Source organism: Bicyclus anynana, chromosome 5, assembly GCF_947172395.1.
Source record: "Bicyclus anynana chromosome 5, ilBicAnyn1.1, whole genome shotgun sequence".
Taxonomy (NCBI): Eukaryota; Metazoa; Arthropoda; class Insecta; order Lepidoptera; family Nymphalidae; genus Bicyclus; species Bicyclus anynana.
Genome location: NC_069087.1, coordinates 15,187,752 through 15,213,514, shown reverse-complemented (window position 1 = coordinate 15,213,514; position 25,763 = coordinate 15,187,752). Strand labels below are relative to the sequence as shown.

At 35.3% G+C, this 25,763-nt stretch overlaps 2 protein-coding genes across 2 annotated transcripts in view; one reads left to right on the top strand and one right to left on the bottom strand.

Moving 5' to 3' along the window:
• LOC112043541 (ubiquitin-protein ligase E3B) overlaps positions 1-18,209 on the bottom strand; it is a 31,725-nt gene extending 13,516 nt beyond the window's left edge. Inside the window, exons 1-14 of the mRNA XM_024079013.2 lie at positions 17,857-18,209; positions 16,342-16,581; positions 9,644-9,896; positions 8,745-8,933; positions 7,488-7,679; positions 6,612-6,937; positions 5,685-5,809; positions 4,908-5,079; positions 4,180-4,298; positions 3,713-3,885; positions 2,629-2,709; positions 2,049-2,247; positions 1,316-1,479; positions 461-607 (exon numbers count right to left, since the gene is read on the bottom strand). Coding sequence (XP_023934781.1) covers positions 461-607; positions 1,316-1,479; positions 2,049-2,247; positions 2,629-2,709; positions 3,713-3,885; positions 4,180-4,298; positions 4,908-5,079; positions 5,685-5,809; positions 6,612-6,937; positions 7,488-7,679; positions 8,745-8,933; positions 9,644-9,896; positions 16,342-16,581; positions 17,857-18,017 — 2,541 coding nt within the window. The 5' untranslated portion in view covers positions 18,018-18,209. The remainder of the gene's footprint in view (positions 1-460; positions 608-1,315; positions 1,480-2,048; positions 2,248-2,628; positions 2,710-3,712; positions 3,886-4,179; positions 4,299-4,907; positions 5,080-5,684; positions 5,810-6,611; positions 6,938-7,487; positions 7,680-8,744; positions 8,934-9,643; positions 9,897-16,341; positions 16,582-17,856) is intronic.
• Positions 15,665-25,763, top strand: part of LOC112043550 (T-box transcription factor mls-1) — a 60,852-nt gene continuing 50,753 nt past the window's right edge. Inside the window, exons 1-2 of the mRNA XM_024079034.2 lie at positions 15,665-15,801; positions 18,066-18,196. The gene's annotated coding sequence lies outside the window, so the exon portion shown is untranslated. The remainder of the gene's footprint in view (positions 15,802-18,065; positions 18,197-25,763) is intronic.

The window sequence follows — 25,763 nt, the reverse complement described above, 5'->3', positions numbered from 1 at the left end:
GTAATCGTAGCTGACTTTGTATCATATCTATAATTTTAAGTTTTCGATTTTACGCGTAACTTTATTTTTAAAATTATTAAAAAAAATAACAAAAGTATAATCACAATTCAAAATGATGTTTTTAGAGATTAAAGCCACCACGGTTAAAAGACCGAGGAAGTATTCAAATCCAAGAGCATTGTCACACCTCCTGAGGATGCTCAGAGTGTAACATACATAAAGGCCGTGTTTGTCAGTAGGCATAAGATGCCCACCATGAGATATCTCGTGAAGAGAAAAAGATATACTCATCGACCAATAGCGGCGGCATTGAAAATATCACTCTTTTTTGTCAGCGAAAGACAGAGCTATATTTTCTATTGCAGTGCTTTTAGTCGGCAGTATGTGTTTTTCTTGTTTCTCGTTTAAGGGGGAGAATAGCAAAAAAATATGAATGATTAGCTACAAAGAGCATACTAACCTGAAAGTGCTTGATATAAGTCAGACTGCGATACAGATCCCGGTCCAAGGAAGGCAGCTCATCAATCCAGCTATAGAGCGCTTGCTGCGTCTGCCCCAATACCTGGCTCAGGAAGAACGACGCGAACGGCACATCCACCACTATACCCTACAATAACAACGCAGTTACAGCCACGGACTTGTATTTAGCGCGATGCCGCTTCATGGTTGCCCCCATATTTTTTTTAAAGTAAAACTTCTTTACGCACGGTTTACTTGGGGAGTAAGTTGTTAATGCATTAGGAAAAGTGTAATCGGATGTGGCTTTTAAAATGCGTTCTGCCATCTACAGGTAACAGTGTTTGGTATTTTAAACTACCAGTAGATGGCGTTCTAAGAGAACTTTGATTCGAACTTTTTTACACTTCAAGATTGCGACGGAGTTATGCATAAGTCTCACAGATGGCGCTTTATTGTTCATTTTTGAAAAAAAAATTACTTTACAGTGATGTGCATCTTCTATCAGGCTTCATAACTATTTAATATTAATAATAATTAATAGAACACATACTCAGTTTTCCCAGATGAGAAGAGAAGAGGACACGAGATTTATTGACAAGATTATTTATTTATTTGTAACGGTTAGCACCATTAATTTTTTATTCAAAAAGTAGGTAACAAAAGAGATCCTAATGGTTTTTCGTTTATTATTTTTCGGCAAGAAGTTCAAATGGATCCCCTTGTACTCTGCTGACGACATCCATGGAAATTTTCTTATGCAGAACGAAATCCAAACATGTACATTTTATTTCTAACTTATTAGACGTCACAAGTGATATTTAAAGTTCTGATGGTTTCTTCAAGAAACTGCGCTCACCTCGTAAACAGCCTTCCCAAGCATGCGTCCGATAAACTCGAACAGCTGCAGGTGGTTCTCCTGCAGACACGACGTGGGCGACGGGTACAGGCGCTCCTCGCTCGTCACACGGAACAGGTTCAGGGACGGGTCGAACACACGTTTGATGGTTTCTTCTAGAAACTCTGCAAACAAAAACATTGCATAGTACAAAAAGTTCATTTTTGAAATGAATTTTTGAAGTAAAGCTAGACTAGCTAGAAGAAAGTGGAGTCGGGCGAGCCTTACAAGATGCGTGCTGCCATCTACAGGCATAGTGAAACAGTATCTGTTATTTTAAACTACCAGTAGATGGCGTTCTTAGAAAACTTTGAAACAATCCCTTTTTGTACACTTCACGAACTTGTTGTGATTTAGTTATACCAGAGACTCATAGATGACGCTTTGTTTATTTTATATTTGAAAGAGTTTTACATCAGTCTTGTGGTCTTTAGAACCAGACAAGTTACCCCTTGACAGCGATCTCACCTGAAATTAAGTGACAATCCGGGGCATGCTTCTCCAACGATTCAATGATGTGTATTTTAAGAAATAAAATATCACGTGTTTTAAACGATGAAGGAAAAACAAGGTCAGGAAACCTGCCGGTAGTAATCCTCCACCAGCGCCCGGCTCGGCAGCGCGGCCAGCTGCCGGTAGCCGTCCTCCACCAGCCGGTTGCGTCACCAGCGGCGACGTACAGTCACACACATACCTTTGAACACGCCGTCCTGGTCGATGCCGGCCTCGTCCAGGCCCTGCTCGTTGATGAAGCGCACGCGCACCACGCCGCGCAGCGCCCGGCTCGGCAGCGCGGCCAGCTGCCGGTAGCCGTCCTCCACCAGCCGGTTGCGCCGCACCGTCACCAGCGTGGAGCGCCCGCCGCACGCGCGCTCTGTTAGACCTAGCACCACCTTACAACAGAAAACATCTTCATTATGAGCCTCCTTACTTAAGGCAGTCTGAAGGTCAGAAAACCACTGCTGTTGACAAGTTTTGTCATCACAAAACCTAACATTTAACTATGTAACCATCAATATCAGATGAAATATCGGATAATGAATAGACCGGAAATCAATGGCTCTTCGAAGCATGAGAGTATAGTATTATCGTCTTCCCAACTCAGGGTTGCTACTTCGTAGTGATACAACTTTTTAGAAAAAGAAAGTCAAAACAATAAAATTTCTAATTTAGAAAAACCACCAACAAATTCTAACTAGAATGATTCTAGTAAGAAGCGAATTAAATGATTGTTAATAAACAAACAATTTATCAACAAAATAATTAAAAATCACCTTTTCATCCGCAACTGCTCGTCTGAAAAGCCGCACCCTCTCGCCATGAGCAATCATATGAGGTGTCTTTTGCACTAAGACCTGAATAAAGAAAATAATATTTATAGAAATTACGATTTCTCTACGAGTATATGTGGTGTGGTGGTAGACTGGGTAGATATCACCAACATAGAAGTACTGCTATTTAGCGATTCTATACAATGAATGATGAACCAGCCTTGATGAAATTAAAACTATTAATCATCATTATATTTGGAGCTGTAAGACCTATACTTTAGTATTTCCAGAGTAATAAAAACATAGCCGAAAGCACCTTCGAATTCAGTTCTACATCTCATTCATATTTTTCCATAGCTCTTAAAAAATACCGAATAAACCTCTTGTTAATCAGATATTGACAGTCGCGTGTGTAACAAACCTGCTGTGACTTCTTGCCCGTTCTCAAGGTCAGACATAAATTGCGAATCGCGTATTTCTTGTGCGAGTTCGGTCGCGGTTCCCTCAGCTGCGACAGTCGCGGTGGTACGGTGCCAGCTAAGGCGTGTGTAATATATCTATTGTGGATTCTGGCCCTTCTCGAGGTCGGTTATGAACTGCAACTCGCGCATTTATCGAACGAACCAATGCTGCGACAGTCGCGGCGGTACAGCGCCAGCAGCAGCATGTGTAACATTCCTGCTGGGGCTTATTACGCTTTTCGAGGTGGCCAATGAACTGCGAGTTACATTATGTCTTATACGAGTCAGAACTGCGACAGTCATGGCGGTACAGTGGCTTCTTGTCTTTCCTGAGTTCAGCCAAGAACTGCGAGTCGCCCATGTCTCGTACGAGCCATAATTGCGACGGCGGTACAGCATCAGCACAGCAGCAGCATGTATAACATACTTACTTGGGTTTATTGCGCTTTTCGAAGTCGGCCATGAACTGCGAGTCATGTTGTCATCAAGAACTAAGACAGTCGCGGCGTGTGTAATATACCTGCTGAGACTTGACATTCTTGAGGTCGGCCATAAACTACGAGTCGCGTATTTCTCGTACAAGCTAATGCTACGACAGTCGCGGCGGAACATCGTTTGTAAGATACCTGCTGGGGCTTCTTGCCCTTCTCGAGGTCGGCCATGAACTGCGAATCGCGTATTTCTCGTACAAGCCAGTGCTGCGTGGGCGCGTACGCACGCCGACAGTCGCGGCGATATAGTGCCAATAGCAGCGTGTGTAAAGACGCGAAAACTTCGTTGCTTTGTATCGTCTTTAAATCTGAATATTAAAAAATCCTTTATTAAATTTATTCTGTTAATTTTGATATTATCTACTGAAAATAGCACAAAACAGCTATACAACAAAAAGAAACTAGGTTTTGTCATACTTTAGATGCTAAGTACAAATAGCCAAACACTAGACCTTAGACTATTGAAATGAAAAGTTGCAATGTGCAGTGCATTTATTAAACTAACAAAAAAAAAACAAAATGAAAGTATATTGTCAATTCTCTGTCAACGAGCGTGTAAATTGATGATTTACATAACATACTACATTGTGATATATGCTTACCAAATAATTGTCCTATAATGGATTTATAGATGAACATGTTCAGAAAGTGCGACATGTTGACAAAGTCTTGCAACTTGAAAGGGTCCTGCTTTTCATACATTTCCATGTCATCTAATATCCTGAAACAATCCATGATTAGAAGTGGTCTAGTAAAAGAATAATTTTAGCTCTAATTTCTTCATTTAAAACACTTCAAGCCAGCCGCATACACTTGTTTTCCGAATCCGTTTTCGAAAAACGAAAATGCATGATATCAATATACATTAAATGACGTATATTTTTTTTCGGAATGGAACAAATTCCGCGCGTACGTAACGAATGCGAGCCCTTGCGAAATGCGATGGATGGATGGATGCTTGCGATTCCGAATGAAGAAAATCCTAAAGTCTGTGGTAGTCTGTGTGTCTGTGGTCACGGAATTCCAAATCGAAATTACGCATTAGGGAAACGAATATGGAAAACGAGTGTATGCAGCCAGTCTGTAAGATTGTTTAAAACAATGATGAAAATATCAGATGTAAAATGATTGTAGAACATCGTAAAAGTGTTTAAACAATGGGCTTAGATACCTTAAGATAATTATTGTCTACATTTATGTGACTAATCGCTATATTTTTCCGCCCTTTACGATTTTTGATTTAGCTGCTGCTGCTGGTTGACGTATTCTCAGCCTACAACTGGTCTATTTGATATTTTGATCAACTAGAAATAATATAAAAAAAACTTACGTAACATAATGCGTCATGCAATCACTAAAAAGAATGAGCATTTGAAACTCCGGAGCCGAAGCTTTAGTGTTTAGAGCTAAGAGATCAAGGAAAGCTTTCAGTCCACTGTTTGGTCCCAATGTGCATAGGAATTGCCATAATGCATAGAGTATTTCATCCTGGTTGCAAAGACCTGGAAAAGAACCATAATAATGACTTTGAGGAAACCAGTAAGCTTAAAATGCGGGTCATGACATATATCTCCTGAAGTCTAAATAACATATTGTCTACCAATAACACATTGTTGTGGGTCACATGTTAGGCTTGCAGATTTACTTACGAGAGCTGAGTAATACTAATGATGCACAGAAAGTTATTGTATTTTTTTTTTTAAACTGCTGACCTAGATGTGAGTTTCTTGCCGTCCATTTTCAGTGGATTATGCATTCCAAACAGGTAGTACAAGTACATTCATTACAAACAGATGAACTAACCAAACATAAAATAAAACAAAATAATGTGATTGGAAGTCCATTTTTGGAAGTCTGTTACACTTTTTCACTATATATCAGATATAGTAAACTTAGTCAGGGTAGCTCGATAAAAAATGAGTTAAAACACTCAAGAACTTAAGTGTTTTAATCTCAATTACTGCCATATTGGATTTAGACTGACGTCACTTAGCTTACTGTGGATTGTCATCAATATATGGGTACATGTGTATAAAGTTTTTAGACAATATTTTGGGGATAACTATTAACTGCTTATCCGTAAAGTTGTATAAAGGGTAATACTTGCCAGTCAATATATCTAATTTAACTTGCGACATAGTTTGCAGCGCCGTGTGATACATGGAGCAAATGAGTGCAACTTTTGTACAATCGGGCGATCCTAATTTTCTAAAATTCTTGCTTGAATTGGATCTAAAATAAGATTATAAAAAATGATGTAAGAACAAAAGTAATTTATTTACCAACATTATTGTCAGGCCTAGTCACTACCATTAATATCTGAGTGTCACCGCCCTTTCGTGGGCCCTTAGAAAGGCTAGTTTTATGCAAATAAAAATTTACTTTATTAAATGAAATTATCAAATCCATTATTATTATTAATGGCTCAACTGCTTAAGATATTTTGATCAATCTTCATACGGACCATTATGGCCAACTGCGGAAACGACCCAAGGAAGAAGAAAGGAGGAAGAAGAAAAGGTTTTCTCCAAGGTCTACAGACCTTTTGCTACATTAAGACACGAAAACTTAGGTAATAGGTCTGTAATAGGGGAAAACTGAATCTTTTGCAGGCATTCTCTAGTAAATTTTAAAATCAACGCCATATTAACTATTTGATTACTGTCTGCTCAGACCAATTATAGAAGGACCTGTATCGCACTCATAGTCACGAACAAAATTGTCTGTCATTTTCTGAGGAAAACTAGCGTAGATTTGGTATATATCGTATACTAAACTAGAAGTTTTTGCCCGTTTTTTACACAATTGAATTACACAAAAAGGTATTTTTACGGAGCTCTAACCGACAAACACGATTACAACTATTTAACATCGATTCTATAGAGACAGTTTTTATAATCGCATTAGATCGTTGATCATATACATTGACAGAAAAGTAACGTCTAGCGAGGCAGGTCCTATACAATAATTGGTCTGAGACTGTCTGTCTCAATCCCATTCTTTCTACTGTAGTTATTGCTATACTTTCACTCACCTACTAGTCCTAGCTTCTATGGCCCGTCTAATAAACGAAGCGGGGTTGCTACTCTGTACCGGCGTCGAGGGTTGAGAAGGTCCCGCCCCCTCCTCCCCCGTGATACCAGCATCGAGCATGTCCTTCAAAGGGCTCCCGAGTAGCTTCTTCAATAACGGAATACCCCATAACAAGGACAATTGGAACCTCAAGTTCCCCATAGCAGGGGGGAGGTACGCATCGAAGCTTTGTGCGAACCAGCCGAGGATGGGATGCCAGTTGCTTAAGTTACCCTTCTTGCAAACTACGTATTGCTGGCAACAGTCTAAGAAACGACTCACCACTAACTGTAATAAAAAAATATATGTTAGGTAGGTAATATCTAATCACACACTTACATTTTAATACTATACCTAACGGTGAAAGTTTGTTCGTAAGAGTGTATGTTTGTTATTCCTTTACGCAATATTTCATTAATGTTACTGAACCATTTGGCTGAAATTTGGAATGGATTTTACCCTCGATTAACACAAAGGCTTCAAACGGACTTAAAAAACCATAATTTCACACGAGCGAAGTCGCAGGCGTCCTCTAGTTTAATCAAAGTCACAGTCAAAATTCGTTTATTTCAATTAGGCTTAGTTTACAAGCACTTTTGAAGCGTCAGGTATACAAGACAATGGTGATAATAAGTTGAAAATCTGATAAAGTTCAAGAGGGAAAGAAGAGACGTAACTATACTAGAATGTTTGGTCTTTGAAGTAAGAAAGGTCAGAGGTATTTACATGGCTGAAGAGAAGCGTTTGCAATTTGTAATACATACAAATTATTTTATGTTTTGGTCTGCATAAACTATACCCCTAGAATTTAGTGTTACCAGTCTAAAATGGCACTTACCACAAAAGTGGGGTAATATGTGTTGGGCTGAGCGTGCTCTCTCTCGCAGTAGGCCAGCTGTATGAGGTTGGCGAGCAAACACAGCGCATAGTTGCCCTCCAGAGTGTTGAACACGATGCGCATGTTCTGATCCGCACTCAGGAATTCAACACATTTGTCGAACATCCCGTGTGATCTGAACGCTGCTATAGACTGGAATATTTACTTTAAATTACACTAAAATTAATTTATTTCAAGCGTGCATAGATAGCTAGAATACAGCAAAAAAGGAGATTCGTTAATGGACTTACATATTCTGTTGACACATAATCTCTAACCAACAGACAAACGGCGCAATGTCGTACGACAGATTGCCGAGTAACAGAATAAGAGATGAGATATTTCAAAAGGGCTAATTTTTTTTAGTGGTGCCACACAAGGGAGCCATAAACGTACATAGACGCCATGACCTAAAGCTAAAAACGGTTTTGTGGTGTGTGGCCGCCACTGGTGTCACCTGCCATATGCGGCGATTCCATATTAAATGTATGAAAACTATAGAAAAGAGGTTGGTATTTTGCCTGCTAAGCTTCTGGAGCAAGCTCGGTTGGATGGAGTGAATACACCAAAAGACCCAGCGGGCTGACTTGTGGACGTATAAGGGGACACTTTAAATCAAATCTGTCAGTGAGTGGCGACTCTACCACTGATTAGAAAAAAGCAGTTTCCAGCAACATTTGATCTTAGTGTAGTGGTTAACTTGTTTGTTTACATATCACTAAATTGAAGTCTATGTTTATTTATATTATATGTATAAACAAAAATATTTTGGTCAATCTTCTTTATAGTATTATATTTTCAGTAGCCGGCGATACCCAACTGGGCCGATTGAAGTTTTCATAATTGGTCCAGGTCTGGCTGGCTTTGGCCGTGGCTCTAGCTACTACCCTACCCGCATAGACTTACCGCCAAGCTATTTAGCGTTCCATTACGATGTCAGAAACAAAAATGGGAGTGGTTTTCATTCTACGCCTAACAAGGTAGCCGCTTTTATCTTAGATTACATTTTCACTTACCAGTGAGATTGTAGTCAAGGGCTAGCTTGTGAAAAATAAAAAAAAAATAGTGGCTACTGATACATAATATTCTTGTTGAAATATAATGTCAACCTATGTATCACACTTGTATTGTTGGACTAAAAAAAAAACTAAATCCTCCCTTAATCATCTAGGAGAAAGTTATTTAAAAATTAAGAAAAAATATTTTTATTTTGCATACCTCAGGTGATATCTGCTGCATGTGAAACACCAATGTTGGTACAGACAGTATCTGTATGATGTACATGGTGAGCAGCTTCTCCGAGAACTGTGCCGACACTAGCGGCCTCAGTGCAAGTGTCACAATGGCCGTCAGTGATATATTCTTCAGACTGACTTTCTCACGACACAAACCTCTAAGGAGAAGTGACTGAAAGACAAATGATTTCTTAAACACCACCACTATCATCATCATCATCATCATATCAGCCGATAGACGTTCACAGCAGGACATTGGCCTTTGTAGGGATTTCCAAACATCACGATACTGAGCCACCTGCATCCAGCAAATCCACCACTATAATACGACACTTTAGGTTCATCTTTATATGTACTACATATATATATATTAAGAAGTTTTGAAGAAGGAAATGAAAAGTACCTGTGTTAATACAGATTAAGTAATCTATTTTCATTCCAAATTTTAGCCAAATCGCTTCAGTAGCCGCAGTGTAAAGGAGGGACAAACATACACACTTACACACCAAGTTTCGCCTATAAAATATTAGTGTGATGTGATGTCATACATTATCATATACATACATATATCATAAGAAATAGTCAGTAATCAGTATTGCTAGTAGCTTGCTAGGGCCTCAAAATGTTGGAGAATTGATGAATACTCATATAGCCCAACATTATTTGTTGCTGTCTTAATATTGGATTGGATATTAAAAAAGATAGTAAAAACAAGCAGTCTAAAAATTAAACAAAAAGTAGAAATTGGTGATGTAGTATGGGAATTTCCAGTTCAGATCACTCTTAATAACAGCAATAAGTATTATTACAGTATTAGTATTAGTATGTGATATTTAGTCACAGCACAAATAAATATTATTTTTTCAAAAATTTTAATCTTACCTTCAAAGTTAAATAATAGCCTCTATGGAATAATGAGCCCATAACATTGGCACATAGTTGTGTCATACCACCGCGGAGCTTCTCAAAGTTTTTGAGCCTCGTCAATGCCCATGTGTTTGTAGCAGTGAACGCCAGGAGCGTGTGGAGATGGATGAGTATACTCTGCATGTCTATTGGGGACTCGGGTTTCAATTCCTCTAGGTATTGACAACATTTGTATAACAAGTCTTTTATATGTGCTATCCATCTGAAACTGTAGGAAATATTTTCTCAGGATGAGAGGGGTAGATAGGCCTTAGTCCACCACGCTGGCCCAGTGCAGAATGGCAGATTTTACACACCTAGAGAATCAAGAAAATTCTCAGGTATGCAGAACCATTTACCATTCCTTCACCAGGTACATTATATAGAATTTTTTCTTTGTTTTTTTTTAAATGCACTCAACTGAAAAGTTGGAGGTATGCCCCAAATTCCAACCTACACTCTCCAAATTGAAGGTAGAGGTCATGTCCACTGGGCTATCATGTCTCTGAATATTTTATTTATAATAAATTATTTGAAGTTTTAAATAAGGATATCTACCAAACACTACAGTTATATACATTTATATGTATTCACTTCTTGTAAATTTACTAAAACTGGTGACATAATAAACAGGCTGGCTCATTTATTGCTTTGTAATGGTTCTTAAGATAAGTTAGCTTGAGTTTCATAATGTTATCTTTGTGAATAAAAAAAATGCAGTTAAATAAATTTCAAATGTTCTGTTGAATGCAATATTTTTTTATTACTCGTCATATATTGCCTATAAGCAACATTGCATCTGCCGAAAGTGCAATTATTGTAACTGGACTAAAGGCCCTGCAGAGATATGTATAGATATTTTGTTCATTGGCATCTCTTATTTTGGCTACACTTTTACAGCCTAATAAGGAATCAACCTGAGGTGCCATTAGATTCTGCTCAGTTGTACAGGTTTTATATATATAAGAAAATAATATGCATTTCCCTGGATTTTTTAAGTTATTTTTTTTAACTTTTATTAGATCCCTAAATTACCATAAAAATAATATAATAATTTATTTATTTATTTATTCGGAAGCCAACGTTGTATACAAAAAACTTATGACTAATTAAACATAACATGCATTAAAATGTAATATGCTACATTGTACACCCCACTTACAGGCTAACTCAACATGCGTTTATTTTAATACAATTCTTAATTTACCATTAAAAAAAAGAAACAAAAACTAAATCTACCTACCACTAAAAATAAAAAAAAAAAGAAACTAAAAGAAAGAAAGAAAAAAAAATGTAATTATAACAATAATAATGGGAATTAACAATAAGAAATTACATTTAAAACAAAAACAGAATGCATTTAAAGTACATTATTCATCGACATATGTTTTTTAACTTTACTTTTAAAAGAATTAGAACCGCTATTGAAAATATCCAGATTTGCCATTTTAAAAATATTATTATACGATCTCACTATTCTTTCAATAGGAGCATTTCTCCCCAGATTAGTTTTTGTGATTCTTGGCCTAAAAGTTAGTTTGTTTTTAATGTGAGATCTAGCATTTTTGTTCGGCACAGCAAGTTTTACCCTATTCAGCAACTCCGAGTTGTCTATTTTAAAATTAACAATTTTGTGCAAAAAACAAAGGTCTATCAAATCTCTACGGTTAGATAGTGAAGCCGTTTTATAAAATTTTAAGAGATCATTATACTTGGTTCTTTCCTTCAATATTTTATCTTTAAATGCTAAATGTCGTAAAAACTTTTTTTGTACTCTTTCAATTCTATCCTTATGTACTTGATAATACGGATTCCATGCTACTGAACAGTATTCAAGTCTACTTCTGATCATTGTATTAAATAAGGCTAATTTTGTTGATGAATTTTTAAATTCTTTTGTATTTCTAATAATAAAACCTAATAACTTGAGAGATTTCCCTACCAAACTATCTATGTGTGGTATGAAGCTCAATTTATTATCTAATGTAATCCCAAGATCTTTTATAATTTTAACATCTTCCAATATATTTCCATTTATACTGTAATTGAACTTGAAATTCTTAACCTTACGACTGAAAGTAATACTGAAACATTTTAAATGATTTAATTTTATATTGTTATTATAACACCAATTAGAAAGTCTATCCAAATCTTTTTGCATGTTTTTAGAATCATTCATGTCTTTTATTTTCGTATAAATTTTGAGGTCATCAGCGTACAGCTGAAATTGGCAATATTGAAAACAAGTTATAATATCATTGATAAATATTCCAAATAATGTAGGCCCAAGGTTGGAACCCTGTGGCACTCCAGAAGTAGCAGTAAATGTTTTTGATTGATAGCCTCCAATAACAACATTCATTTCACGATTCATTAGATATGATTCCATCCAATTGATAACATTTCCACAAACACCATAACCGATGAGCTTCTTTATCAATATACAGTGATCAACAACGTCAAACGCTTTAGAAAAATCTGTATAAACACAATCAAGTTGATCAGTATTATCTAGTGCTTCAGTAATGTCATCTATAAATAATGTTAAATTTGATATAGTTGATCTTTTTTTTATGAAGCCATGTTGATTATCTATTAATAGTGATTTAAAATGCCAACTTAGTCTCTCACAGATTATTGATTCAAATATTTTTGAAAATACCGATAATATACATATTGGTCTGTATTTTGTTATATCCTTCCGATCCCCACATTTAAAAACAGGCACTACTCTAGCCATTTTCCATATACTTGGAAAAATACCATCACATAAAGATTTATTATAAATAAGAAATAATGGTTTCGATAAACTTGATGCACAGCTATAAACAAAATGTGGTGGTATATTATCGGGGCCAGAACCTTTGTTTATATCTAAACATTTTAATTTCTGTAAAACTTCTTTCTCCTTTATACTTATGTTATTTAATTGTGAGCTATAACTAGAATTTAAAGTACTAACAAATTGTGTTAATTGACTCTTAGACGATACAAAAATATTTGAGAAGTGGATTGCAAACTGATTACAAATATCTGACCCATTGGAAAATGAACAATTATTATTTGTCATTATCGCAGGATAATCACATTTATTATTACGCAAGTTTTTTACATACGAATGAAAAAATTTTGGATTCACCTTTATACTATACTCTACGTTTTCTAAATAGTTTTTATATTCCATATTTATAATAACTTCACACCTATCACGTAATAATTTAAACTCAATTTCGTCTAACGGATTGTGGTATTTCTTATATCTGATTCTATATTTGTTCTTCTCCTTCAATCTTTTAATTAGGTTTTTCGAATACCAAACCGGATATCGCGAGTTATTCTTAACTTTTTTCTTTGGAACATATTTTTCAATTATTTTACGTAGCTCAGCATAAAAAATATCTGTCATTACACTAACGTTATCACAATCCTTAAACAATGTCTCCCAATTAATATTTGTAAGATATTCATTTATTTGCTCATAGTCTGCTTTCTCAAAGTTGTATCTTGTAATCGAATTTGGAGTTAATAAGGTATCTTTAAAATCAAATTCCAAATCAATGTCTAATGGCGGATGATATTTATCAATTGAGCATGCAGAAAAATCACTTTCATCTATTTTCACACAGCCAAAAGTACTGAATACAAGATCTAGAATCTTGCCAAATGCATTCTTTATGTTATTATACTGACCTAAATTTGTTAAAGCCGTAAAATTATTTATTAGAGTAATAGCTGGACCAGTGTTAGTCGGAACCATTTTTTTTAAATCATTAATGTCACTATCCCATTTTATAGAGGGTATATTAAAATCCCCAATTATAATTGTTGGCAGCTGTTCGTTAATTATTATACGTTCAACATTTTGCATAAATACTTCAAGTGTGTCATATCGCAGTGGTGAAGGAATATACACCGCACATATTGATATGGTTTTTGATCCAAATACCAAATTAACCCAAAGATCTTCATAATTTGTCTCCCAAGAATTAACTCTGTAACATCTAAACCTTTTTGATACCGCAATCAAAACTCCTCCACCATCTAACTTATTAGTAACACTAGACTCACGATCTCTACGAAAAACACTGTATCTGGTGTCAATAAATTCATTACTTGATACTCCAATGTTAAGCCAAGTTTCAGTCAACACTAAAATATCAAAATCTGTATTAAGGATAGCTAAATATATATCATTTGTCTTTGTCCTTATTCCTCTTACATTTTGATAGAAAATTTTTAAACTGCACATAAAAGCAAGGTACTACTACACAGAATAATAATACTGCATAAAATAAATTAATGAGAATAAAAAATATAAATATTAAGTTAATTTAGCTAAAGTTTCCTTTGACTTCACCAATACAATGTCACTCGAAATTGTTTTTCGCAAGAAAATATTACCGTTACGCGACCAAACAAAACGATATTGTTTTTCCTTGGCAAAAATACGCGCTGCAGCGAAAATATCTTTCGACAACGAAGATAAGTGCTCAGATATAAATACTGATTTTTTTTCACCAGAAATACCTAAATGTGCTGTGTTCAATTTGTCTTCCTTATTAGATTTGTTATAATTGATAACACCTGCCAGAAATCTATCTCTTTGAAAAGGGGAGCTGAATTTAACAATCACAGCTCTAGGTCTTGGTGAATCTTTATTTATTTTTGTAACCCGAGTGCACTTAGCTATACTCCCTTCATGCACTGGCACGTTAATTATTCTCCCTATCTGTTCTACAGTTTTAACTAGGTTTTCTCCTTTAAACTCCGGTAAACAGTGAACTTCAATATTATTAGATCTAGCCTCTTTGTCAAGTATATTAATTGTGTTTGTGTGACTAATTAATTTTTCTTTAAGATCTATGTTGTCTTTTTTTAAAATTGAAATTTCTTTTTTAGCCTCCTCTAGCTCTTGTTTTACTGTATCGTATAGGCCTGATAAATAATCTATGGAAGACTTTATGCTATGTAAGCTGCTTAACTCTTCACGTATTTTTTTCAACTCAATGTTAACTGTCTGAGAGATAACTTCCGTCACCTCTCTTCTTATGGCCGATAGCAAAACTTCGTTTGAGTCTGACGCAATGTCAATTGATTTGACCGCTATATTGCTTTCCGATGTAATCGTAGTTGTTGGTATTTTAGTCTTGCATGTCGGGCAAATCCATTGTCCTCGAAGTATAGGTGACTTGGCTCCAGACGTTACAATACAATCAAAATGACATTGCGTATGACACTTTACGCATTTTATTCTTTTTTGCGTAACTAACACACTATTCTTGCATACGTTACATTCATTAGTCATGTTTTAAGACAGTAAATTTGTGTATAATTAATTATATAAGAAAATAATAATAAATAAATAAATAATATATATATATATATATATACCTACTACCATGACCTGATAAAAAATTTGAACCTAATACATATATTATATACAAAGTTTTAAAACATTACCGTTATACAAAAAAATAAAATTAATAATAATTGATTTGAAGAATACGGAATACAACAATACAACAGCTGGGATCGAACTCTGGTCTAATAATATTTTCCTCTTAGCATTATACAAAGTTTTAAAACTTTACCGTTATACAAAACAAAAAAAAAAAAAATAAAAAAAAAAAATAATAATTGATTCGAAGAATACGGAATACAACAATACAACTGACCTAATACATAATTTGAACCTAATACATATATTATATACAAAGTTTTAAAACATTACCGTTTTATAAAAAAATAAAATTAATAATAATTGATTTGAAGAATACAGAATACAACAATACAACAGCTGGGATCGAACTCTGGTCTAATAATATTTTCCTCTTAGCATCGCACCGATACTTCAACTTAGGTATATTGTTTGCAATAAAACCGGTTTCTAGCGGCACTTGTCGCGCGCGACTCTTGATGTAGATGTGGGTATTATCAGATTTTCTAACTCAATGTTGCAGTTTCAATGAATTACTGACTGGTGACAATTTTGCGTTGTTTATTACGTAACTTGCTTAATATTGTTCTTTTGTATGGTGTAAATTTATATTGAATTTGTGTTTTGTGGTGACCTTCTTACGCTTTTCTGGAATACTGTTCAGTTTCTTTTGTATCTGGAAGTTTCCTTTGTTTACGTAAGTATTGCAGTGATGATATTTTGTATAACACTTTCCTCCTGCCACTATTTATATCCAAAAAATATTTTCACAGCAGCGTTGCAAAGTTTATAATATAGTTCTCACTTCACTGATATTTTTGTCGTATTATTTAATTTTAAAACATTAATATTTACGGAGCTTATATATCTCAGCTGTTTGACAGCTGTCCCTCTATAATCTATAATAATATCTGTACAAGATTCCTCAATCTTTATTTTCTGTTTTTTGTGACATTTCTTTCTATTAACTCAACAAAACATGATTATTTTGAGCCCAAAACTATTGAAGTATGTGGTGGCTTGTGTATCATTGTCATCATCATATCAGCCGATGGACATCCACTGCAGAACATAGGTCTTTTATAGGGACTTCTAAACATCACAATCCAGAGCCTCGATCCACCATATCCCTGCAAGTCGCTTGATGTAGACTAACATTGCATTTTTTCGTGTGAGGTTGCCATTCCAGTCCCTTGGAACAACAAGCTTGTGTATAATACAAATAAATTTAACATACCTGTATTCTTTATTCAGAAAAACACCAACATAAGATATTTTAACTGACTCAGAGTGTAAGCTCTGCACTATATACTTGCATAGCTTCTCAAATCTCTTTTTATCTCTTTGCTGCTTGAATATGAGAAACAGCCTACAAGCCACTCTGTATACATCCAATGCCTGAATAAGCTCTGGGGGTTGGGACTCATCTTGTGACCCCTGATTTGCTGATTCTGGGAGAAGTCTGTCAAAATCATCCCTAGAAGAGAAATAAATATTAAAATGAAAATTCAATATGAATATAAACAACTGGACAAGTGCAAGACAGACATACACCACAACATAAAACAAAAAAAGACCAAACAAATCAACAAAAAAGCAGTATACAAAATAGTGGTCTTATCGCTCCATAGCATTTTCTTCCAGGCAACCTTAGGTTTTGGAAAATGTGAGATCACAAGAATGCAGGTGGCATAAATAGAAATAATAATAAAATCAAATAATTACACACAAATACATAAACTATTTTTATTAATTACACACAAATACATACATACACATTTAAACATTTTTATTAGTCTATAACATAAAGATTATTAAAATATAAATGAATAACTATCATATCATTTCTTTTATTATAGTAAAGCTTGGGTTCTTTGTTCCTGATCTTAAATACAGGAAAAGTATGGAATGGAAAACTCTATAAGGTTATTTTCCTTACCGTTTACCTGTTATCTATACTAATATTAAAAAGCTGAAGAGTTTGTTTGTTTGTTTATTTGAACGCTCTAATCTCAGGTACTACAGGTTTAATTTGAAAAATTCTTTCAGTGTTAGATAGCCCATTTATCGAGGAAGGCTATAGGCTCTATCCTTGTATTCTTACAGAAACGGAAATCATGCAGGTGAATGTTAAATATTTTAGGTCATGCAATGGATTGTGGGATTCTCAGCAAAGTGAAAATTTCTTTATTTAGTAAACCAGTGATAACAATATATTTTTTTTTAAATTACTGTAATTGAATTGGTGTTAACCAATTGCACAACTCTTACACTTTAGAGTATACTAAAAGATCCCAAATTGGAGCTAAAGTCCACATGAAACTTGACTAAATATTCTAACGTTCTATCTCGGTCTTATTAGAATCAGCTTATTTCAAAAATTAACTTAATTTTTTTTTATAAGACACAATCTGTATAGTAATATATATCCCACCATGCAATTTTTTGTTATATTTTGAAGGCATAACCCGAACATCTTGACTTTTACCAGCACTTCCAGCAATTACCATAATATTTCAAGCAATTTGAACAACACCATGTCCAAATATACACCTTAAGCTCTCTCTTATATTTATTGGTAACATTTGTTTAGGAATTATCGAGTTTAACACAAACAGACATAATATACGACTAAGGGCTTTGTCATATTTATAATATGTATAGATTAGGGTTATCTTAAGGGTTATCTTAACAGACAGATTTACATTGTCTAAAATTATAAAGGTTAGATTATTATCGTGTTTCTACTTACAAAATAAGTTTAATGAATCTATGTCTGGCCAGCCATCCTCGTACAATTGCTTGTATTTTAATAGCAGACTGTTCTCGCTTCTTTTCCAAAGCCCGCTCCTCCCGCGCCGCTTTTGTCTGCTCCAGGAACGTATCCTTGCTGGTTAGAGACTTCGAAAACATTTTCAACCGTTGTATTGCACGCAAAATATAGCTTTGTTTTCTTTTCAGACCTAATAAATGTCAAGACGAGCCATGTCCATTCATGGCAAGTTCACAAAGTTAACGCGGGAACAGAAGCATATTTGGTCGAAAAATCAACAAGTAATGCTTGTAAGCACTAATTCATATCAATAATTAAGGTAATTTTCTTAATTTGTTATTTTTTCATTTTTGCTAGCTCTAACGCTGAAAACTTCAAACTCTTTTGACTTATCGTCAGTGTTGCTATTACCTATTATCCAGATTCCCTACAAAATACAAATCTAAGCGAAATTACTTAACTTGGGGAAGAATATACTTTTAATCTTCTTAGGGTTCCCTAGTCAACAAGGAACCCTTATAGTTTCATCATGTTCTTCTGTCTGTCCGTCCGTCCGTCCACGGTTGAGCGCAGGGACTATTTTGTATTTTGTTACTCTGCCCTCCTCCCAACTTGTATCAATAATGAGGTTAATGAAAGTTGTTACTGACCAGCTGTTTGTTTTTACTTATAATATTTTTATTAATAGTTATACAATTTAACAGCTGCATTGTCCTACAAATTGCGTGGTACATTATCCACGCAATTTGTGACTTGACTATCTGAAGTTTTACTTTCCTAGTAACTTAGTTAGCTACCAGAATCAAGAATTTTCGTATATTAAAAAGTTGATTGTCTCATCAAGATGAAGCTACTCACGAAAAATTAGCTTGTTAGTAATCAGATGTACAAAATATTCTAGGGATCCCTGACCATAATGTTAACGGTATTTTTGTGTACTACTTATTCATTTATTATTGAGATTAAAATGATATCTTAATAACTACTACTGTTTTGTTCATTTTGCTCTCTGGAATTGTTTTTACAAGATTTTATAGCACATTGCAATTAATCTTTTCTGGTGAAAGTCCAATAATAAATACGCAACGGATACTTTGGCGATTATGACATATTAGCGCATGCAATCCAAGCCGCTGATATTCCCCGAGCTACCAAAATAGTATCATTGTAAGCGCCTTTAAATCATAATGTTTTCATTCTTGGCTGAGTACTTGAGCACTACTCTCGATACTAGCACTCTATACCTATAAATTGTTACCCTCAGGTAATTCTACTGCTAAAACCTTCAACCGTTTATAACAGAACCTGCCTGTCTAACCGTTACCCCTCTGGCAAAGATCAAAAATCAAAGATCTAACGTGTTTATAAAAACTGTTGCTATAGAATCAATGTTTCATTGTTGTACCTACTCGTTTTCGTCGTGTAAAGAGCTCCCTAAAAATGCTGGTTTGGTTAATTGAACGGCATAAAAACGGCCAAAAACTTGTAGTTTAGTAAAAAATGGAGTAACGTTTCATTTTTACCTTAAATTTATCAAGTTTGTAATGAAAACAATTACTATAAAGAATCAATCCTTTTGACGGAACAGCAAAAAATCGGTAATGTAATCAAATATTTTATGTATATATTCTATGGATAGTCTAAGCGATGCGCTTGTCTGCTGTGTAAAAATTACACGTGTGTGTATTGCGAGTCAAATTTATAGTTGTATGTAGTGTATGGACACATAATATATTCAATGGTGTTAAATATTTTCGATGTGTGAGTTTACCTCTCTCTCAAAAAGACCCTCTCAAAAAGCGACAGACATTTTTGTTGGTGAATTTGGGTGCGAAACATGTCCGTAGTCAAAGGCTAAAACTGACTTCAGTTTCGTACTAACTTTATTTATTGGTTAAAACAGAATTGAAAAAAAAACCTCTACAAAAAAGCAATTCCTATACCTGTGGGATGGTCCCTGAGTGAGTTGAAATTCCCCGTATTTTGGGGAACTCCCCACAATCTGGTAACGTTACTTATCGTATAACATGCATCTGCAGTTTGTGGTTTTACACAGGATATAAACTCATTTTGTCATTTTATATTACAGACTATAATAATATTACTATCCTCTATGTCTCCAATCTTTTTGTTCTCAAACAGGGGGGGGGGGACAGTTCCATACATTCTGAGCAATTTGTTAACTTACAGGCCATCTAGATCTAGTAGTGAAACAACTTTTCGACTAAGTTGGTAAAAATATCTCAACAGATGGCAGCAATTCCATCGCTAATCTTAGTGTGCCCAGTATCAATATTTGCAACCATTTCATAATATTTAATAATTTTAACGATAATGAAAAAAATAGTAACTCTGTAATAATCTCATAGACCACTACATGAAATATATATTTAAATCGTTTTGCAAATCAAACTTCTTCATTTAATAAAATATGTGACGCATAAGTTAACATAGAGTGTTTGGTTAGTTTTTAAGTAACAAATGGTAACTACGCAACAATGTTAACTAAATGGTTACGATGATCTGGGTCCAGTGGTGTACATGGTCGGACGGATAATAACAAAGATACGTATAATTAGGAATAGTCATTGGTTCGAGCCCGGGTGGGGATTGGATTACATCACAATATATTTTTTTTTTTTATTTGCTTTTCTCAATTCGTTTTTTTTAATATTTTTTGAGTTTTATTATACCTCGATTAAAAATCTCCATTTAAATAAAATTGCCGCTGTTTTAGTAGTACCTATAAGTTTACTCCAAACCGCAGTTGGCGCTTCAATTTAAGCCACAGAAAATCTTCAAGAGGGCTCTCTTTTCCCATATACTTATTATACTCTTTGTTCTAAAAGGAATTATAAATGAAGCGTCGACTGAGGCGGACAAATGTGTAAATTGTCTTAATTTCATTTAGTCGCTTGTTACACAACGAACGTTATATAAACAAATAATACCCCGTGTCGAGTTGTGTGTCCAGGAAAAGTAAAAACTATATACCTATACATAAATGTATAATCGAATTAAAGAGAAAATTGTGCATGTGTGCGCTAACTCATAATCATCATCATCATCATTATCAACCCATATTCGCCTCACTGCTGAGCACGAGTCTCCTCTCAGAATGAGAGGAGTTAGGCTAATATTCCACCACGCTGGCTCAATGCCGATTGGCAGACTTCACACACGCATAGAATTAAGAAAATTTATTATTTACATGGTGTAGCTAAACTTCGGATAATTTTTTGCGGTGATTCTGTAGGCACTTAATCTATCTATAAAAATACAGAATAAAGATCATACACAGATAATCTTTACAAGCAGCGTTGTGAAACCGATGAAACCTATAAAAAAACAAACGTCATGCGTCTCCTTGACATCGGCTTAAACAAACTTTTTTATAATTTGTATTTAAAAATTTAACACATTTACGTAAACTAATATATTAATCAATAATTAGCAATAAAAAGAATACTCCAGACTCCATCTTATTTCTTTAGTTTTTGTAAATAGTTTTTAAAATATTTAAAAACATAAGACGCCATTTTAAAGTTACTGATTCGACGCTTCGTGTAGTACTGACTCGAGAATGTATTCGTTTTTGAATTTTGTATTTGGAGCGGCTACGACACCGTCGTGTTCCGTACGCCCTATCTATGCTCTATATAATCTGTGAGTAGGTCATTGCTTATAGTGCTAATTAAATCTGCGGAACCCTACACTGCGCGTGGCCTTCATTGATTTGCTGCATTTTTGAGTAGTAAACGAATTCATTTTAATCAATATGTAGGTTTAAACAGTGTTTAAAGTTCATAAACACACAACTCTGCATTGTATATGTATATTTAGTTTAATTAACTTTCGTTGTTTAATATGCGCCTCAATAGCCGCCTTTTTCCCGTCAGTCACAGAAAACATATGCGTCAGTTTTAATGTGCTAGTGACATATCTCTATTATAAAAACTTTGGGGCGAAAGTGGTCATATGTTGACGGCCTCCGTGGCGCAGTGGTATGCGCGGTGGATTTACAAGACGGAGGTCCTGGGTTCGATCCCCGGCTGGGCAGACTGAGATTTTCTTAATTTGTCCAGGTCTGGCTGGTGGGAGGCTTCGGCCGTGGCTAGTTACCACCCTACCGGCAAAGACGTACCGCCAAGCGATTTAGCGTTCCGGTACGAGGCCGTGTAGAAACCGAAAGGGGTGTGGATTTTCATCCTCCTCCTAACAAGTTAGCCCGCTTCCATCTTTAGACTGCATCGTCACTTACCATCAGGTGAGATTGTAGTCAAGGGCTAACTTGTAAAGAATAAAAAGAAAAAAAAAAGAATGTAGTCCATCATTAGTATACCTACCCATAATACGTTTGCACGCAATTTTGCTTCTGTTGCTTCAGTACAAGGCCATCTACATACAGTACGAAATTGAAATATGGGGTCGCGGTGCTGAGTGGGAACGCGTTTTTAAACTGCAGAAGTGCGCAGTCTGGACACTTGCTCACGTATCGCAAGAAACGTCAGATAGACCCTATTTTGCAAAATTAGGCATTTTAACGTTGCCCTGCATAATCTATACTTATAATAAATCTGTAGAGAGGTCAATTCTGTACATGAAATATATTTCCAAAATAACTATCAGGGGGTGATTAGTGGTCGATACTGATGCCAAAAATGCAATCAGTAAATTTTTTGTCTGTCTGTCTGTCTGTCTGTCTGTCTGTCTGTATGTTCTTTATAGAAACAAAAACTACTCGGCGGATTTTAACGAAACTTGGTACAATTATTCTTTATACTCCTGGGCAGGTTATAGTATACTTTTCATGACGCTATGATCAATAGGAGCAGAGCAGTGAAGGAAAATGTTGGGAAAACGGGAGAAGTTACTCAATTTTTTAAGCTTCCGTCGCCGTCGCGTGGTAGGGTAGGGGTAGTGGTAGGGTAAGGGTAGGGTAGGGGTAGGTTAGGGGTAGGATAGGGGTAGGGTAGTAATAGGGTTTCACGCGGACGAAGTCGCGGGCATCCGCTAGTAATTAATAATGTAGCGACATAGGTACGTAGCGCAGAATCAAAGCCAGTTTTCCAAGAGGACCGATTGCGATATCCGAATAGACTTCTAAGCAAATATCACAGACTAAAAAAAGCGTCGAAGACAGTAACAGGGATGGGTTCAGAAGTTTTTAATAGGATTCCGCAAAGTATAAAAAATACAATGAATATTAATACGTTTAAAAAAAAAGCTAGGCTTGTCGAGAATACTTTCTATAGCTTCAAATTCTTAGAAAATAAAATTTTATGACATTTACTTTATTGTATAAAGATTTTTAAAATATTTTTATAATTTATTTATACATATAAATTGTAATTATAATACCTACCTAATAATGATTTTTGTGACGATTAATATGAACATTTATAAATGAAGTATGACTACAATATACACAATTTTCCTTCCTTTTGGCTTCGCCGTAGTCGGGTATTAAATAAGATATCAAAATGACATGCGTTTTTTACCTTCATTTCAATTTTTTTTTTGTTAGTGAACTGTACACGTCGAGTAGGGTAGTAGCCTGTACTATAGGTAGGTATACTCGTAGCTACACGATTCCGTCTGATAACATAAAGTCTAACAAACGACAGTAGATACTATGTCCAACATGTCCAAGGGTAAAAAATTGTATTGAATTTGAAACGACGAACTGCGAAAGTTGAAGATTCTCAGACTCCACGGAACTCTAAATAGCGCCTATAAAGGCTACATATCTCGCGTTCTCAGTGCTTTTTGTGCGTTATCATTTCAAAGATTATTATCGATAAGATCGGCCATTATCATGGATCAAGAATGCAGTTTCGAATTTTGAGACGGAAAAACATCAACAATACAAACTCGATCTGGTTGTTACGACTAATTGTTTTTTCGTAGAGCCAACAATTTATACCACCCTATAAAGATTGCAATTAGGTAATCATTAAAAGTATATAGGTGGGTAGGTGTATGGTCCCTTTGCAAATGGAAAGTGTATCACGATTTCCAATTATTATGGTATTTTAAAGCAGGACATTTATGAAATTGAGATTTTAAAATGATAATATTTAATTTTAATAATATTTATTTTGTCCCACGGCTAAGTACCTACTCTTTTTTAGGGTTCCGAATGTCCGAATATTTTTTTTGGTGATGCGAAAGTTTTGTGGTAATGGAAAGCAATGATGAGGTCTAGAATGAAACTACATGAGGCTTAGTTAAGACGTCAGTCTAGAAAGTGACTATTCAATATTGCCTTGAAGGTATTTAGATTGTATTTGCAAGAAATACCGACGCCGCGGTGGAAGGGCATACCAAACCTAGGTACTTACGAATAGGTTCATACTCTTAGGACATTGCATCATCATCGACATCATATCAGCCGATGGACGTCTACCCACTGCATAGGCCTTTTGTAAAGACTTCCAAATATCACGATCCTTGGCCGCCTGCATTCAGTAAATCCCTGTGACTCGCTTGATGTCGCCAGTCCACCGGTGGGGGGTCGACCAGCGCTGCGCTTTCTTTTGCGGGGTCGCCATTCCAGCGCCTTGGTACCCGCCCTTTGCCACTTCAGCTTCGTTGAGCAATGTCGGTGATTCTGCGGATCTCCTCATTTCTGATTTTATCAAGCAGATATTGCATAAAGAGCAGAAAATATCTAGCAGGCGAGTATGTGTCGTTTAAAATAAATACTCCTTGTTCAATCAGCAATGAATTATCATATTTTTATTGGTATGGAGAAAAATAACTCTGGATAAAATATTTATTAATAACTAATATTTTAAATGATACTGCTTTACAAAAAATTTTAAATGAAATTTCCGGTTCATTATAAAGCTTTCTTGTGTAAAGCTGACCATGTCCTTTTACACCAGAACGTATACCGACCCTATACTTGGTGCTATAAACATTTGTTTATCGATCAATTGACAAAAGAAATTATATGGTGCGATCAATTATGGTGCACCTAAGTGAAGACGTTTGACATTTTATATAATTATATAATTTAGATCGTATCTAAAGATGTTATTGAAAAACTGTTCAAACGGTTCATATATATAGTTTCTCAATCCCCTTACGAAAAATGTCCGTCTTTATAGCGTTTAAAGAGCGACAAAAAAGCATATTTAGCTCTAGGAACAATAATATTTTTTTTTTCATTTCTTCTATGGCTGCAATGCTCTTTTAGTTTTATTTTTAAAACTAAAATGTTCTTTTTTATGAAACAGTAACAAGTCGTATATTACGTACCTTAAAATAAAAACTTTGTCTATTTTTATATGCTCGTCGCAAACAAATTACTATTGATAATAATTTATTTATTTATCACATACCTTTATAAACATTAAAGCTAATGCGTTTATATAAATCTCGTGTATGATTTATTAGTCCTGCATTACTTGAACGTATCTGCTAAAAGTTCTGTGAAATTCAGCAAGCGAGGAGAAAAACAAATCTAGACCCGGAACCAACTCCAATACCCCGCTAAGCAATGCCAAAGCGCTCAACGGGGGTCTGCACCAACCTACATGCTGGAATAGCAAACAGCTTCATTTTACGTGCTCTTTTTTGAACATTATCATAAGCCATCCAGTTGTCAGAGCTCCAGAGTGAGGAACCTACTAGTGTCAAGTGGTGGCGCGCACAAGCTTTTTAACGAGGCTAGGCAATATATAAATAATAAAATGTACAAAAATGGTAAATTTTGACTCCATTACAGGCAATGAGTCTTAAGCTGTGCATATTTGGCATCTATAAAGAGCACGCTGAGTTCCACTAGGCACTGAGTTTTCTAGTGCGGGGTCATCAATCCAGCACCTCCAACGTCCATCGGCTCTTCGAACTATGTGTCCCGCCCATTGTCCTATATC